A 17,052-nucleotide genomic window follows, 5' to 3' on the forward strand; every position below is an offset into this window, starting at 1 on the left:
CCTAAATTAAATACTGACCAGGTATGAGCTCTTGGCAGTTTTTCAGGGGTGCCCCACTGTTCAACTGTAAACAACTGTGGTCCATTTGAACCTGCAGAAAAGAAAACATCATTTTTCACCCCATTATGAGATTCTTCTCTAATCAGAAATGCAAGTTATGAAATGTTTGGGGGTTTTTATAATGCAATTCTGAGGTTAGTCAAAATTATTTTCTGCTATATCTTAATTTCAAGAGACTTTTACCCTTTAAGCTCAGACATTTAAGACCTAGATTCATATGCATAGTAGCTGGCATTAAAAATTTTGCGCAGAAGACAGTTTTATATATTTTGCAAGCAAAAATTTAGACATGTCAAATCACAGTGTGCCAAGTTACAGAACCTGGCAGAAAGTATTCAATGCCCACCTTCACAACAACAGAATAGAGTAACTGAGAACTTTTTGAAACACAGTGACCACACATGTACTTCAGGATGTACTCATGCACCTGAGAGAACTTTCTTGGCTAGCGTGTGCAGCTCCAGGTATGCCCATGCCTTCCACAACTCTTATAGAATGGCGTATCTGAAAGTTTCTTGAACCTCTTAGCTCTCACCAAGTGGATGCCAAGGGCATTTTGTAACTATTTCCTTAAGTTGCTGAAAGCATTTATCTATGTCTGGAGGAGACTGTGTAGCTTAAGTAAAAAAAACCAAACCAAAAAAAGTTAAACAAACCACTATCTTGCCCGAGAACAGGAGATGATCTCTGAGGGTAGATGTTCTCTGACAGTTCTACAAGGAGACTATCAATACAGTTAAGAGAACTGTACTCCAAGGCAGATGGCTACCCAAGTACGAGTAGCCTTTTACGTCTGAAATGGAAGATGTAAAACATGTTTCAGACTAAGATGAGCAGCAGCAATGAGAACAAGCAGATCTATGAATGCAGCTGCAGTGTAAGTGCTATGTAGAGTACTTTTAGACCTATGAAATTAACGTGATTTTACAATGCAGGCAAACACCTTCCCTCTTTTTATGACTCCTCCAAAATTTGTTTGGTTGGATGTTCGTGTTTTTTTCCAACTACACAAGTTATAATTGTCAATTCAACAAGATTTCATTTGTGGTTCTATGGAGACATGGAAAAAAATGTATATACATTCATAATTAAATTATAACATGTATAATGCACATTTTAGAAGTGGATTTGGAAGATGCTAGCCAACTTATATACAGAAACTCCCCCCCCCAAACAACAAAAGCCCCAAGACAATTCATCCCAAACGTGAAAATAAAACAAGAGGAGGAGAAAACCCTTCCACAACTACTAACATACACGAAAAGGTAGGAAATACCAATCAATGCACAGAAACTATACTTCATGCAAGTCTAGTGAATGAACTAGATATATAAGCAGTTGTGGGAACACTTCCAGCTGCTCTTCTTTACTTTCTTCTTTGGGTTACATGCTTTTTCAACAGAGAAGGCTGGTTAGAAAAGGTAACTAGTGAGAACGGCTGAGATAAGGATGAAGCAGAGAAGCAGTTCTGACTGAAGGTTCATCCACCATGTGACAAGAAGATAAACCTCACTTTTATTACCTAGCAATAGGTAATAACTCTGTATTTTAGCTATCCAACTAATTAACTAGAGGCTGACAGAGCAGACTGGGAGGAAGACAAGAAATAAGAAAGCCACGTCTGTTCAGTGTCCTACTTCTCAAAACTTGGGTGGATTTGCTTCTGGACAAGCAGCACTCCTTTTCTGAGCAGAAATGCTTCTCTGCGCCACAAGAGGGGGTTCTCCGGCTACAAAGTCAGCTCTAGGGCCGCAGCCCGAAGGTGGGGAGGCAACAACCACAGGCGCAGCCCGGCAGCAGCAAAAAGCCACGTACCAACACGAAGCACTGAAGAACCAACTACAGTTCTTCAAATACAAGCAGGTACTGGAAATGTGATTGATTGTGATCATTACTGAGTTTTAGTCACGGTGGTATGCTAGCCACAGTAAAGCAGAAATAATTGTAAGAGAAAGAAACAAAGCACTGGGCAAGACAACAGCTAATTTAATTTGTCATTAACGAGTGAACACAACTACAGGAACTGGGATTTTGCGAGACTGCCCAAGAATACGCTAATCCCTGGGCAGACAGTAGCTAAGAGCTTCAACAGTTTTTCCCCTGTATCATTCCTTAGCTCTATCTCTGCAAGTGTTTTTACACAAATAAACAAAAAGAGGCAGCAGAATTCTCATTGGGTTCCACTGGAATGAGCATGTGCTGTAACATCAACAGTACCAAGGTTCAGGTGCAGCAGCAGACACATGGCTCAAGTCTGCTGAGGGCACTGTCCTTTCCATTGCAACTCTCAACTCACCAACAGAATGGAAAACATAAACTGAGTATTTACAATGAAACCAGAGAAGAAGAAATGGGGATACATGGTGGGTGGTATTTGTTCACAGTTCTAGTAGTTTACAAACAAGTACTGTCTTGTTTACACAGAAGGAAATGTTTATTCAAATATGCAAGTTAGGCTATTCAGCTATTTGCATAGGATCTCAAGCACTTTTAGGCTTCATAAAGCAGTCTAGCAGAAAACATAATAGTTGATCGCAGCAGAAAAGACTTCCCGTAAGCAAAACACCCCTACCCTTTGTGGGCTGTTACATCCACTTGCCTGCGCTCTTTCCACAGTGGGTTTTCTGACTTCGGTATTGAAGTCTGCTCGTTGCTGCCATGTGCTTGCTTCAGTCTCTGCATTGTCGTTTCACTACTTTTCTTTTGGCATTATGTTTAACTTCTGTCACTTCAGTGGTCCTCTCTAGAGTCTATCCTTACAGCCAGCCATATTTGTACAACTGTGGCTTGTGAGCAGGTAAATGTAGTTGAGGAACTCGGGAGAATCTCAAGTTAACTATTGATGCCAGCATGTCTTTGTAATCTGAACCTAGATAACTGAGAATTTTCTTCAACCTCAATCACATGTTTAATAAAGATTTTTTGCACCTCTTTATGACTTTAAGAATCTACATTCCTTTGAGAAGTCCTATACATTTTAAACCTTTCACAACCAGAATTATTTACAGAACATGGAAAATGTGTGATCTCAGTCACTCTTCTCTAACTTTGTTTCTTCTGTCAGTAAATAAGCCATTTTTAAAGCAAAGTCTGAAAAATAATGTGCCTATCTTTGAAATCAAACATCATGACAATGTCAGAATCAGGTTCTCTGTTACTTAATTGTGTACATAATCTAAGTACTCACCATACAGTTCAGCAAACCCATTCATAGGAACGCGTGATGTGCCAGTAACAAACTGAAGTAATCTTATTCTCTTTTCAGAGTCCATCATTAAGACTGCCTATGTATGATAACAGTTAGAATTAAGGATTTATTTTTAAATTAAGCTTTAAAGATAGCAAGTTACGCAACACAGGTTCTATTTCTAAATCATTATCCTTTATATAGATGCATTTTTTTAGTGACACACATAGATCACCTCTCTGCCTATTACTAAAAGCTATGAAGTCAACAATTTTTTAATGGCACTGTAACAAGAGTACAGTTACTGGCTTAGCAGGCTGTTAAAATACTTCCCTTGAAGATTTGGCCCCTACTTGCTTTGAAGTTCCCTGATGTTATGAACTAGCAGCCAAATTCCGGTAATTTATTAAACAGAAGAGTTTAACACCTCTCCAGCGTAACCATGCAAGAAAAACCTACACAGAAATATTTTTAACCCCCATCAGACATGGATTATTTCTTTTATTTTTTTAAGTAAGCATCAGTAGTGTATTTACATTCTTAGCATGCATCTCATCTTCAGTTTTCTTACTTTCTCAGTTTTAATGGTCAAATATTTACCTACCTATTCCTGAATCACACGATAAACTAGCATAGCTGAAAGGCAGCAGCTTCTGATCAGGTATTAAGTTAATAAAAATAAAAGAAAATAAGAACTTCATTATACCTTCCAGAACCATTGTATTACTTGATGGTTTATGTTGTAGCCATTTTTGTATTTTGTATGTAGTTTCCAATCAGCCACATCCACATCTCCCAGTCCACACATTAATAACTACACAGATAAAAAAAAAACAAAAACAAACACCACCAAAGTTGAAATCAGTAATATTAAGTTGGAACATAATTTGTTTTCCATGATACACTTACCTCTAGCTCGTTTTCATCAAAGATTTTAATCAGATCCTGTGGTATTAGCTCAAAAAAGCCCTAAAAAGATGAGGGAAATTCTTAAAAATCAAGTCAACATTATTTAAGCATTTTTTGTTCAGTTAAAATGATCTTTAGATGCTTTAGTAAACACAGCCAAAGCAATACAGCAAACACAGATTTTGGACACCAGCAGTCCCCGGTTTGGTCATGCTACTTTTAATTCTGTTTTATCTCACATTTTTATTGAGATGAATACGTTAAGTCTGAATAATATATATGTAATATCATGTAAGCAAATAAGGATAAAGCAGATAGTTTAAACCAAACTAACAGAATTAATTCTCTGCAGAATTCATTACACAGCTTGCACTACAGCTAAAGGTGTTAGCCAGGATTGAGAAATAAGCAAATTTTTCAATATGAATTAAACACCTCAGTAAAAATGCACCAAAAAGATTTTTAAGTGTGAAATAATTCAAAGCTGACTACAAACAGCATTGCTGCCTTTTGTTCTACTTTTGGCAACATTATCTGTGGGTCTTCAGGATGTCCAAAAAAGTTTGCCTTAAAATTAGACAGAACAAATTCTTAGAATAATTTATTTTGTAATTAAAACTATACCTCTTTAAAGGCTGACATTTGTTTCTGTACTCTGCTCACAAATCTCCACTGAATTACAAGACTGTAAAAACAAAACAATAACCCACATTTAAAATAAAAGCAACTTATATACAAAGCAACAACCTTCTTTGTTCATACAACTAAGACAGCCCCTGTTACTAGAGGGGCAATTCAGTGAAACACATTGCACATAGTGACCACTACTTACTGAATGTAGTCTCTCTTGTTCTTGTTGGTGACAACTATTTCTGACCCACCAGTTTTCAGTTCATGTTGATGAGTCTAAATGCAATATACAGAATAGGCCTTAAAATGACATAAATATGTAACACAATTCAAGTGCTAATATTAGCTCATTTAGTTAACTCCTGAAGACTGCAGAATTTGAAAACCGTGAGAAACAGAACCAGTTTCAAAGGTCACAAAAATGAATAGAATTTGGTTGACTGCTTTAAAAAATATATTTATTATTCAGGGATATCACACTCCAAGGGGCAACCTCAATTCTTTCTGACCTGTCACAATAGATCACCTAAGTTTGCATATATGTTCTCAGTAATGCAGGCTTTGCTAACTGCATATGCAATGACCCAGCCTTTTTAAATGCATTTCAAAGGAAAAACCCTTACAGAACAATTTCAGCAATGGTCTCAGTAAATAGGTGTATGACTATGCATATCTGTTACATAGAAATTTGTGCTACTAGAACCTCAATAGACAGACACCTGATTTTCAGTTCATTACAGACGTACATTTTCACATTCTTACTTAGGATCACTTTAGTTACAGAAGACCACAAAGGCTATTACCCTACTTAGATTTACTTGGCACCTCTAATTTGGAATTCGTATTCAAGACCTATGATGTTTCTACATGACTTATCTTGGACAGCTTTCTACTTAACAACAGATTTGTTTATTCCATAGCTCCTTAGTGCCTCTTGGAGAAAAAAAACCCAATTATTATCTCCCAATGAAAATTATGATTCCAACCATTTCCAAAAGAGCTCATCCTTTCCAGCCAATCACAAAACCCAACCTCTACTCCAGATTAAGTAACGGGACTATGAATATCTTAATCTCAGTTGCACTCACAGCAACAGCTACAATTCAAGTACTATTTAAGAAAAAATCCCATGAATTATTTTTGAAGTTTTGCTTATTTCCAAGTCCTTTGCCAGCTAAAAGATGCACCTGATTGAACAAACCAACATGACTGTGAATGAAGGGGTTTTAATACCATACAGATAAAATCAGTTAAATTCATAGGTCAAATGGTTTTCCTTCATGTTTTGTCTATCCTACTTTATGTAAACGTACAAACCTGACCAAAAAGTTCCTCATCAACTACAAATCTGAGGTCCAGTTCTGTTGGATCATTTTCAAGAATCCACCGCAGAGAATTGTAATATTCACTGTCCTAAAAGAGAGAATTACAAGGCAGTAAATACAAAATAGAGTAGCCACCTTTGATGCTGTAGAAGGCTCCATTACAGCCCAGTGAATGCTGCTACCTAGGGTAACCCCGTGCTGGTTACAGAGTCTTTGCAATTGTACAAATGTCTACAAAGACATTTGAAACTCAGCAATCTCAGCACTAAAAATCTCTCACTTAGCACAATGGTGATAAGATTTCCTCTGTAAATACTACATTCTATCACTCATTAGTATTTTCAGTCTCTAAAAGTATAATACATTTATTGATAATAATCAAAAGACACAAACTAATTTATAAAACAAGTTGAGACAGGGATCCCAAAGATGTTTATAGCTAATTTTCAAAACCTTAGAGTTTAAAAATATTTAAAAAAACATCACAGGAATTTCAGAGTAAATTTTTCAATACAGCTTAACTGACTTAAACCAGAGTTTAAGTCTCTGATTTTCAGTGGAATTTTTAATTCCTACACAACTTAAGACTTATGAAAGGCGTAGCCTAAAATATCTTTGAATCACGCTCATTCACAATGTCATTAAAAACATACATACAAAAAAGAACATGAAACCCTAAGTTAAATGGGATGTTCAGACTGGATATAAGGAGGAAACTCTTTACTGTGAGGGTAGTGAGGCACTGGATTGGGCTGTCCAAGGAAATTGTGAATGCTCCATCCCTGGCGGTGTTCAAGGCCAGGTTGGACAAAGCCTTGGGTGACATGGTTTAGTGGGAGGTGTCCCTGCCCATGGCAGGGGGGTTGGAACTAGGTGATCTTAAGGTCCTTTCCAACCCTAATTCTATGATTCTACAATTCTATGAACATACATGATAAAGCAAATTACATACCACAGACTCCATATCATGAAGTGTTATTGGCTTTTGGAGCATCATCTTGTAGAAAGGACGAATAAAAAAGGCTTTAAAGAAGAACAAATAAATTGAATAGTACACAACTTAAAATTCAAAATATCCACAACATTAATCTAAATAGCACATTAAATAAAATAAATACTAACCATCCAAAAGTTTGCCATGGTAAACAGCCATTCCAGCTACACGACCTATAAACTTGAAATAAGAGAGATGATCTTCATTGCAAAGTCCAGAGTTTGGATTGATCTGCAGAGTATAGTTATCTCTGGAGTTGAGGGAGGAAGCAAGGAAGAAAAAGAAAAACAAAATGTTGTGCTATTGGAACTGTCCCACATTTGAAGATCCAAAAGACATCATTGGTTAAATCAGATATTACTTTTCATGAAGTTGAAAAAGAATCATATTTGGATTAATAAATTGCTAATCTAATATTAAACAATATTCACTAGAAGATTCTATTGGCACAGCAGAAATAATAGTTTTGAAACACTATGAACTAGCTTCATAAGTTAGAACTCTACCCAAGAAAAAAGATTTAACTCCTATTGTTTTTACAGTAGTTAGAATAACATTCTCCACATTATTTGTTAAATAATGCTTCCTCTGTAGGTAGCAGATGGTTGCAAGCGGATATCTGTCTATGCAAAGATGACACAGCTTATGTTAGATTGCTGAAAAAAACAAAAATACTGGTATTGTCTCTGCATTATTCCTCTGTCAAACAAAGAACTAGATGGAGGATATCGCCGTTAACTAAACCCTTATATACAGCTGGGGATGGGGGAGGATTAATTCAATTCTTAAAGTAGAGATGAGAAATACAGTTGATCTACTTTCCCTAAGCAAACTAGTTTTTATGTCTTCCAGACCTGTATTACTTACGTTGCTGAATATTCAAACAATCCATAATAAGGATTAAACATTTCTTTAGAGAGAAGGAAGAACCATTCCCTGGCCACTCCTCCATAGTCTAAACCTTTTTCACCATCAAATTCAATCCAAAGTCTTGCTTTAAGGAAATCCGCTCTCTTTACAGCTATAATTCTTCTATAGGAATCTTCAAGGATTGTTGTGCGATGAATTTTCATTTCAAACCTATTTGGAATATCACTCTAAAAAAAAAAAAAAAAAAGAAAAGATAGAATAAGATAATAAAATCCAGCATCTTCAAGTCTTACAGAGTGCACAAATTCTATAGACAAAGAATGATGCACAAATCATTTACTTAAATCATTTACACAAATCATTTACACAAATCATTTACTTAAATGCACAAATCATTTACTTAAATGATTTGTAAACATAACACAGTATGATTGACACAAGGTTCTATTCACATAGAACTTGCATGGAGAGTTTCAGATACTAAACTCTATTTCATACCAAGAAAGTAGGGTTAAAATAAATTCTTACTAATAACAGCATATGCTCAGTTGTCCTGCATGCACCAAGGCATGGAATCTTTTTTTAACAATGAAAATTCATCATAATTTAAGCTCAATTAAAAAAAACCAACCAAACAAAAAAGAACACCAAAAAAACACCCAACCCACTCAGAGTAAGGCCCTAACGAACCAGGACTAAAACTTTGTTGAATCATTAAATCACTACATAAGAATAGAGTATTTTCCTCATTTTGGTTGTTTTCAGCCAGTTTATTTCCGCAATTGCTTCAGGCAAAACTGAGAAATTCAGTGAAAGTGGGGACAGGAAATTTCATCTCGTGTTTCTCTATGACTAGATGAGGATGATGCAATGAAACTCAATATATTTCAAATTTCAAAGAACACACCAAGTAGAAATATTGAATTTTTGAATGCAGAAGTATTTCATAAATCACTCAGAAGAGCACATGTTTAGATATGCTTCCTTTTTATTTTCTTATACTCCTTAAATAGTCTAGCTTAAATTACAAAAAACCCCACCTAGAATGCTGCATTTAAATGTAACGCCTATTTATATCCAACAGCAGCTTGATCCAAACTATAAGCAAAAAATAATTGCTTGGGGTGGGGGAGCACATTATTTGCCATTTTCCACATTGCAAAATACTTCACACTACCATCTCCCTATTTAGGTGGTGGTTGAAATCTATGGGTCTTTTTCACCATTTCAGAAAGCAGTAAACGCCTCTAAATTAAAAAAAAAAAAGTTAAAAACTCCTGCCTTTGGTTGCAAATGAAATTTTTAGGATTAAAAAAAAAATAAGCTTAAGCAATAATAAAATCAATTCCTGAAACCAAACTTTGCTGATTAAAATAGTATTCAATAATTTAATCTCAATATAAATCAATACCTAACCCTAAATTGTCATTTAGGTATTTGTGAATGTTTAAAAGGCAACAGTAACCTATGCTTTAAAATCTAGATGTGTATTCAGTTCTTCAATGACTACAAGTACTTTGCGTGGCTAAGCTGTCTATCACTTCTCAGATTAGGATAATGACATTTGAATGAATGCCAAGCTTGTTTGACTTGGAACTCAAAAAGTGAGGTGCATATATAATTGCATGCAATTTACATGTCAGTTCAAAACACAGAGACAGGATAGAGACAGACTTGGTAGGTAAAGGTGAACTAGGGGTCTAAACTCAAAGGCTGTATTTATATATGTAAAATATCTCTCAAGGATACCAAATTTGACTGCAGTTATGCAGAGACTCATTGTTATCCTAATATCCAGATGCTATTTAGAGTCTTTCATGCTATGTGTTATAAATATACCTGGCACTGCCACTTCAAACTAGAATTTGCAAATGAGATGCATAAACTTAAGATTTTAAAGCTATAAGAATTTACTGCAATCACCTAGCCTGATCAAGATGACAGTACCAATTTCAATCTGGACAGCCTAAAATCTATTCTGAGAACTTGTATTTCCATATGCTGAGTTCCAAACTCGAGTATGCTAGATCAGGGATTTCCAAACTTTCCTGTTGCCAGCCTACTTCCAAGTTCACAAGTTATTTTAATCTCTTAGAATTTCTACTTTCTCAATTAGATCACTCAGTCTCAACACTGCATAAAGTCACAAACTCTGCTGTTAGGTTAAACTGTAATCATTACCAAGTCACTGCTTCACAACTATATTTGCTATCTGACAGCAAACTTAATAGCCATAAGCAGTTACAAAATTCAATTTCTTTTCACTGTAACCTAAGCTTTCCTGGTTTGGGGTGTAAGTTTCTTAACCTTCTATTGGATTCCTACAGATTACTAACCTGTTTCTTCAATTTCTTTCTGAAGAACTCATACTTCCGCTTATAGTCCCTGGAGTAAGGCACAGCCTTTGGGGAGAAGAAAAGAAAAACAAAGAAAAAAATGTGCTTGAAATACTCTACCAATTCATGTAACAGAAACTAGTCTATATTTATGAAAACCAGACAAATGCATTTAAATTCTGAGAAAACAGGAATATACTTTTTACTAAGCGTAAATGGAGGTTTTCAGTTTATAAATACAGACAGTTCAAAACATCTGGAACAAAAAGTACTTCTCCATTCAGATCATTTGTTCTGATAGGATTTATCCTATACTTTATTGTTCCATAGGTTTTATCCTGTTCTTTACTATTAGCTGATGTGAATCAGATCACTGACTGACCCAGATCAAAGTGACAAAGTGATGGTTTTGGTGACTTACATAACACATAGTCCTTCCCTGCTGTATCATGACAGACCTGGCTACAATCGCCTCTATTTTCCATGGACAGAGAAGGTTGTTTACACATGCAGGCTATTAATACACACAGATATCAGCTGAACACTAAAACCCATCTATAATTATAATGTGCACCATCTTTGCAATTAGTCCTGGTAATTTTGCACTTCAGATTAAGTGTCAAGGCTAGATAATTATTTTTCAGTTGGAAATTAATTTAATTCCTTTTAAAGACTTTTTTTTTTTTTTGGACACTGTGGATAAAAAAAAAATAATATTTCTTGTCTGCTTCAAACCCCCAAACTTTCCAGCTACTGTGGAAACTGATTTTTCTTTCTGGCATTTTAAAAACATTTCCACCAAAAGCTGTCTAAACAGTCCTGAAATCAAGAAATGAAAATGCCTTGTTTAAACACCCTGGAAGTTTCCTCTTCTATACTGAATATCCGATACATGACGAGTTTGTTTGAACTCTATTAACAATATTCCTGAAAAATACATAAAGCTACATAACAAAAGCTTACTGGTCCAGTTATTGCCACATTCTGCAGTCGAGGATCCTCCCACTGTGTTTTCTTTGTATCTGCAAGACATTTCTGAATTAGTTCCACTAATTTAGCTAATGTTCAGATTTAAAATGATGAGCGGGCAGAGAACACTACATTGTACATACTGTGGTTTATGAAGAATATTCTTCCATCGGTGTGAGTTCTTTCTTCCCACCCTGGCTGTAAAAAGGACACACTTTTATAACGAATTTCTGACTGTATAGTTTGCATACAACTCAGCATGATCTGCAGTTGGAGGCATTCCTCCTTTCCATCTACCCTCAGTGCTGGAATTTAAAATAGAGTACTTTTTGGTATAAAAAAGCAGGCTGCATTTTCTCATGTGCAAGTTTCTATAGGGCTAACTTCAGTAGTTAAATTTTTGTATCTGCAAAAAAAGGTTAAAACTGTTTACTCACTGGTAATGGACCCAGGTCTACCGGATCTAGGGAAGTCTTCCTCCTCGGATGAGCAGAAATTTTCAGTCTTGGATCTTCCTTTGAAAACAAAACAAGCAGCATGTTACAATCTTCTTGTTTTGCTTTTAATACTTTCATCTTTATTAATGATTATGTAAGGGATATGCCTAGTACCATCTGGATAGTTGTTGCATACTCTATATAGCCACGTAGGGAGAAGGTGTTTGTGTAAAATTAGGTCTTTCCATAATCCTGAAGAAATGAATATTCATTTTGAATCAATCTAATGCATTTCTCTGTTTCTCATTCACTGACAATAATACAGATCTACTCTGTAAATGCTGAAGTCCATAAGCACTCTCCTAGTGGTGTGCAGTGCCACTCTGTGGAACTGTATCTCTACAACTCCCTCACCCATATTGTAGCTACACCTGGCCTGCTTTTCACAGGAATTTGCACTGTGCAGTGAACCATGTGACAAATTCAAGGTAATGGATTTCCCGTAGAAGGTAAGTTCACAAAACTGATTTCTGTTAACAGGACATATAAGCTATCATAATTTCATAGTTATGACAGAAGTGTCATGTAGGAGATCCTTTATGTCTGCAAAACAAATTCTTACACAGATCAGTATTTTCTTCATTCCAAGCTAAACTTTCAAGTACCCATACAGTTTGTAAAATTCATCATGTTCTACTCATGACAGATAATGTAACTGAGTTTGCATTTTTACTTTACATATGTTCCTTAAGGGACATGACACAGCTATCTTGGCACTAAAGAAATCTACAGAAGCTTGCTGAAAGCAGCAAAGCTCTGACTTGAACTGTAATTTCAGTCCACAAGAGCAGTTTTCCATTACCCATGTTGTAGTTTTGGTATTGTGGTCAATAAAGAATGGTCTCCCATTAGGTGCATGTCGAACTTCCCAGCCTTTAGGGAGAAATCCTTGCTCCATTTCAGGCTGCCCCTGAGACGACTGCTGTGATGAATCACTTGATGTTGCTTGTGATTGCCTTCCCATAGAAATGCTTTGTGTAGCTGACAACTGACCTGTTTCCACAGCAGTCTATGGTAAATGATAAAAAAAAGTATCAAATCAAAGCCTTGTAGAACAATGTATTTTTTCTATTAGCCTGTGTTTTGACTCATGAAAGAAGCTTCATAAAGCAAGTGCCAGACACTATACAGATTTCAGTCTAATATCAACAACATTGACTAGCAATCACTGATTATGGTTCAAAGGTTAAAAGAAGTCTTTCAGGTTTCTCATCAGCTATCACTCTCCAGAAGGCTTTAATTGATAACAGAGTGATTTGCCATAAATATTACTGTTCCTAACTCTTGTTGCATTCTCTCACATATTTTATGTAGTGCTTTACCAGTTTACGCCTTTTTTCATTTCAAAGACATCTCTAAACTTTACTTCTATTATGTGAAATGCTTAAATGGTTGAATGATTACAAACATTAATAAATCAGAAGACAGACAGTACCTGTACAACTGGTTTTACCCATGTAGTGGTTCTAGAATTGTGATCTATATAATATGATCTCCCTTTTTCATCCTGTCGTTCTTCCCAGCCTGGGGGTAATCCAGATGAAGTAGGCAGTAACTAAATATTAGTGATAACAGAAGAAAAACATTAAGAAAACTATGAAATTGACCAAAAAGGCTTTCCTCTATCCAATGAAAACAACAAAACAGGACTAACTCAGAAGGTTCACGATATTCACAAACTAAATAAAATAGAAAAGCAGTTTTTAAGTCCTTACTGAACAGTATGAAGTAACAGGGTTTTTTATATTCAAGCTCCTCATCTAAAAGGAATCATAAGCATGTCTGATTTAGGCATAGCTGATCCCCTAATACTTCGGCTTAGTTTGCAGCATCACCATGAAAACATAATGTAAGAATGGTGGTACAGCTTTTAATTACAAAGCAAACAATTTGCAAAATAAAACTACTGTCTTCATGGGAAGACTACTTCCTTCTGCATGCATTAAGCTAATGATAAACTAAAATCACAAAGTTGGAACATGAAAGCTTTAAAACTGAACTCCAATCTTGCTAGACTCATAATTGCAATTTTGTTAGGACAGCTGCCAGAAGCAAAGGCCAAATCTCATTTAAATTATCAGCATGTAAGAAATAGTTTTAAATTAAGAAATCCTTCAGCTTCTCTGCTACCCAAGCCTGTGTTTCTCTGAGGAAAATGACGTACCACTGGATGTGCAGGCTGCTCTTCAACTCTGTATGTTTGCAGGCTCCCTCTTCTGCTGGAATGGTTCTGAAGTAGTAAAGAGGAATGACATGTTCATTATTATTGCAACTTTAAGGACAGCAGCAAATGGTCAACAATGGTTATCACGCTTCAAATATTACAGTTTTCATCTTGAACAGTGTCTTACTTGTTCTGAAACATCAATTTAATCTAATATTTTGGAAACTTCTATTTTTATACTCCTAGAAATACTAAGTTCCACACTCTATAATAACCTTTAAACAGAAAATAGAGGCTTGTGAAAGTTCTGAAAACCCTAACAACAGATGTTTTCACATGTAAAATACTGGAGTTAATTATAAGCAGTTGCATTAAATTGAATTTTCAGTATAGAACTTACTGCATTACCCTGTCACAGTACACTAAAGCCTGTGATTGATCAGGGCTAATGTAACTTTTCAGAGATTAGATTAAGTCAATAATGACAAGATTTGAGAGTCTGAGGCATTCAGTTTGAGAAGGGTAACTTAAATCCTGGACTTTCTGTAAGCATCCACCTTTCAGCCTAGAATCATATTTAGATTTCATCTGCTACAATTAAGCAACTATATTTCATCTTGCTCCAGAATTTCCCAGATGATTTGAAGGACGGTTACCTCTCCATGTACTCTTTTAAGAATATTTCAGAGAAAAAAGCATAATTAAGTTTTTTTAGTGTTTTTTTCTTTGGGGTGATGGAGGTAAAAACAGGCAAGATTGTCATTCTAGGTGGCTCGTGCAAATAATTTGAACATCTGCCTCTTCCTTTGCTTAGGCCATCCAAGCAAGCTGAAATAACAGTTTTCTTGTTATCCACGGGATTCTGAATAGCAGAGATCCAGTAAAGTCTTGTTACTTTCACTTTGCTGTTTCTAGCAACACTAATGATGCTTTTGTACCAACTCAGAAAACCAGTCAACTCCAAATTTCCATTTGAAATGGCATTCTCAGCATCACAAAAGCTAATGATTTTATTTAAATACCACAACCTTACAGACTGGATGGTCTGGGTCACCTCTATAGGCTTTCCTGAATGGACAGTGGATTTCTCAAGTCGCATATCAGGTTACCAGGCTGTTTGTGGAGCTCGGGTTTCACAAGACAGCTGAGCATATTTAATTGCTTGCTACCACCAAAAAGACATGCCTCACTCCCGACTATGTACTCCTGCTGCTTCCCCTTTGCCACCATCGTATTTGTCAAGCAAAACAGCATGCTGTTTCAGCTTGCTAACTGCAAATAAAAACAGAGCTGGGAGAAAAAAAGAGAGAATAGTTTTCTGCTGGGTTGGCAAGCTGAACACACTCACTGAGAGATCACACAAGTTTCCTAACTGGCACCCGGCTGTGGAACTGTATGAGCAAGGTCCCATTTTTACTGCTACGGAGGTACCAGTTTCACTCAGAACGATCATAAACCTTTCCACCAATATTCACAATGAAAAATAAACTTGTCCTAGTGGAAAAAGTAACTAAAAGTAACAGCACAACTCCTTTAGAAATAAGCTTTTAGGATATAGTTTCCTTCAATCTGTAGTTTTCATCACTCAGTATGACAGTAGAAAGGGTAGATTTACAGACTGTAAAAACAGTTCATGCAAGTCTGTTTCAATGTCAGGCAGAAATTCACATAAGTAGGTAAGAATAAAATGTTTGCTTAGATGGGATTCCAGTTAAAAAAAAATCCTTAAATCCTCTGTATTTGAGATGAAATTAAGTATTTATGGATCTAATTCTAACAGTAGTAACATTTTGAGTAGAATATTGTAAATATTCCTGTACATTAGAACAATGAGAAAAATAATTCACAGTGTAGGTGGCTGACTGGCCAGTAGCTGAACTTCCAGAGGTAGTAAGTCTGGCATTCAATTCCTCTGCAAGATGAGTCTGTATGTCAGAATTACTCTGAGAGAGAGGTATTTGGAGGTTCTGGTTGCTATACATTGTTGCCTCATCTTCAGTTATAATTTCCCAGCTCTTTAAAGAGAAAATAAAGACAAAATAATTTTACAAAGTAGTTCCAAGTTACAAATAGTTAAGAGGAGCTTTTTGATTAGATAAAAAAGTTAACCGCATTTCAGAAACATTTAGAGATTGCTTTTACCTCGGGGGAATCTCTGTTGTCGAGATTTTCTGTATCCTCTGATATCTGTCGCCGATGAGTGAACACATGCTGGGCCTCCAACTGCACACTACCAATGTCTGCAACAGCTACATTGTCCCTGTTGGAGGACAGGAGAAGTCAGCACACAGTAGCCATGTTTTTACCTTTCAACAGTAAGCTATGCTAATAGCGAAAACATACAGAAGAAAAAGATACAGTGAGCTGTAAAAATTAATGCAAAGTGTTTGAAAAGAAGCAGCATTCATGTCCACGTGAAGCGTTAAGTTGACTTAAGAACCAGAGAGCATTCCAGGAATTATTTTTGTAATTCACACACTAAGAAAAACCACTACAATTAAAAAAACCCAAGGTAAATAATTTAATGCAGTGCCTGTTGGGAAGGAGGAATCAAGTTCAGAGCTGGAAAATTAATTCCTTTCCATTTCTATAGTTACTATCTCTTACAATTGCAACCAGTTTCTATTTGAATGCATACTTTCAGAGAACAGAAAGAATACTGTGCGGTTAAAATGACCATTAACCAGTGATCATTACACATGGGCTTGAAGGCTAAGTCATGGAAAAGCTCTCGACTAATTCTCAAGCTGTTCATTTGCTGGCTGTCCTTGCTGTCACTATAACTAGAGTGAACGAGTTACACTAGTTAATAATACAAGACCTGAATTTTCAGGCCAAAAGACATACTGAGCAGTTGGTCTTTTCCACTGTGTCCTTCTGAATTCGTGATTGACATAGTATGTTCTCCCGAGGATGTCTTGCCTTTCTTCCCAGCCTGAAGGCAGCGGAGGAGATTCCTGCTGCTGTTGCTGTGGCTGGCTAGCAGCATCTGGTTGGTCCAATATAATCCATCCAGGCTGAGAGATATAATATTAACTACATTAACATTACTAATAGACATATGGCAAGTCAGTACCAGAGCAAAACCAAAAGCCTATGTTTTCTTTTTTA

At 36.1% G+C, this 17,052-nt stretch overlaps 1 protein-coding gene across 3 annotated transcripts in view; it reads right to left on the reverse strand.

The window, feature by feature from the left end:
- Positions 1-17,052, reverse strand: part of NEDD4 (NEDD4 E3 ubiquitin protein ligase) — a 58,458-nt gene that overhangs the window by 1,826 nt on the left and 39,580 nt on the right. For 2 of the 3 annotated variants that reach the window (XM_061347465.1, XM_061347463.1), the window contains 20 exons: positions 16,789-16,958; positions 16,084-16,201; positions 15,789-15,956; positions 13,942-14,007; positions 13,213-13,332; positions 12,580-12,786; positions 11,718-11,795; positions 11,424-11,478; positions 11,275-11,333; positions 10,312-10,377; positions 7,973-8,202; positions 7,234-7,355; positions 7,064-7,134; positions 6,104-6,199; positions 4,989-5,062; positions 4,781-4,841; positions 4,157-4,216; positions 3,954-4,061; positions 3,248-3,344; positions 19-91 (listed from right to left, as the gene is read on the reverse strand). In XM_061347465.1, coding sequence (XP_061203449.1) covers positions 19-91; positions 3,248-3,344; positions 3,954-4,061; positions 4,157-4,216; positions 4,781-4,841; positions 4,989-5,062; positions 6,104-6,199; positions 7,064-7,134; positions 7,234-7,355; positions 7,973-8,202; positions 10,312-10,377; positions 11,275-11,333; positions 11,424-11,478; positions 11,718-11,795; positions 12,580-12,786; positions 13,213-13,332; positions 13,942-14,007; positions 15,789-15,956; positions 16,084-16,201; positions 16,789-16,958 — 2,099 coding nt within the window. Of the gene's footprint in view, positions 1-18; positions 92-3,247; positions 3,345-3,953; positions 4,062-4,156; positions 4,217-4,780; positions 4,842-4,988; positions 5,063-6,103; positions 6,200-7,063; positions 7,135-7,233; positions 7,356-7,972; positions 8,203-10,311; positions 10,378-11,274; positions 11,334-11,423; positions 11,479-11,717; positions 11,796-12,579; positions 12,787-13,212; positions 13,333-13,941; positions 14,008-15,788; positions 15,957-16,083; positions 16,202-16,788; positions 16,959-17,052 lie in introns of those variants that run through there. The other variant, XM_061347464.1, reaches the window with a different exon arrangement.

Source organism: Neopsephotus bourkii, unplaced genomic scaffold, assembly GCF_033783945.1.
Source record: "Neopsephotus bourkii isolate Nb327-2 ecotype Australia unplaced genomic scaffold, CSIRO-AGI_Nbou_v1 NB_318, whole genome shotgun sequence".
In the NCBI taxonomy this organism is placed as follows: Eukaryota; Metazoa; Chordata; class Aves; order Psittaciformes; family Psittacidae; genus Neopsephotus; species Neopsephotus bourkii.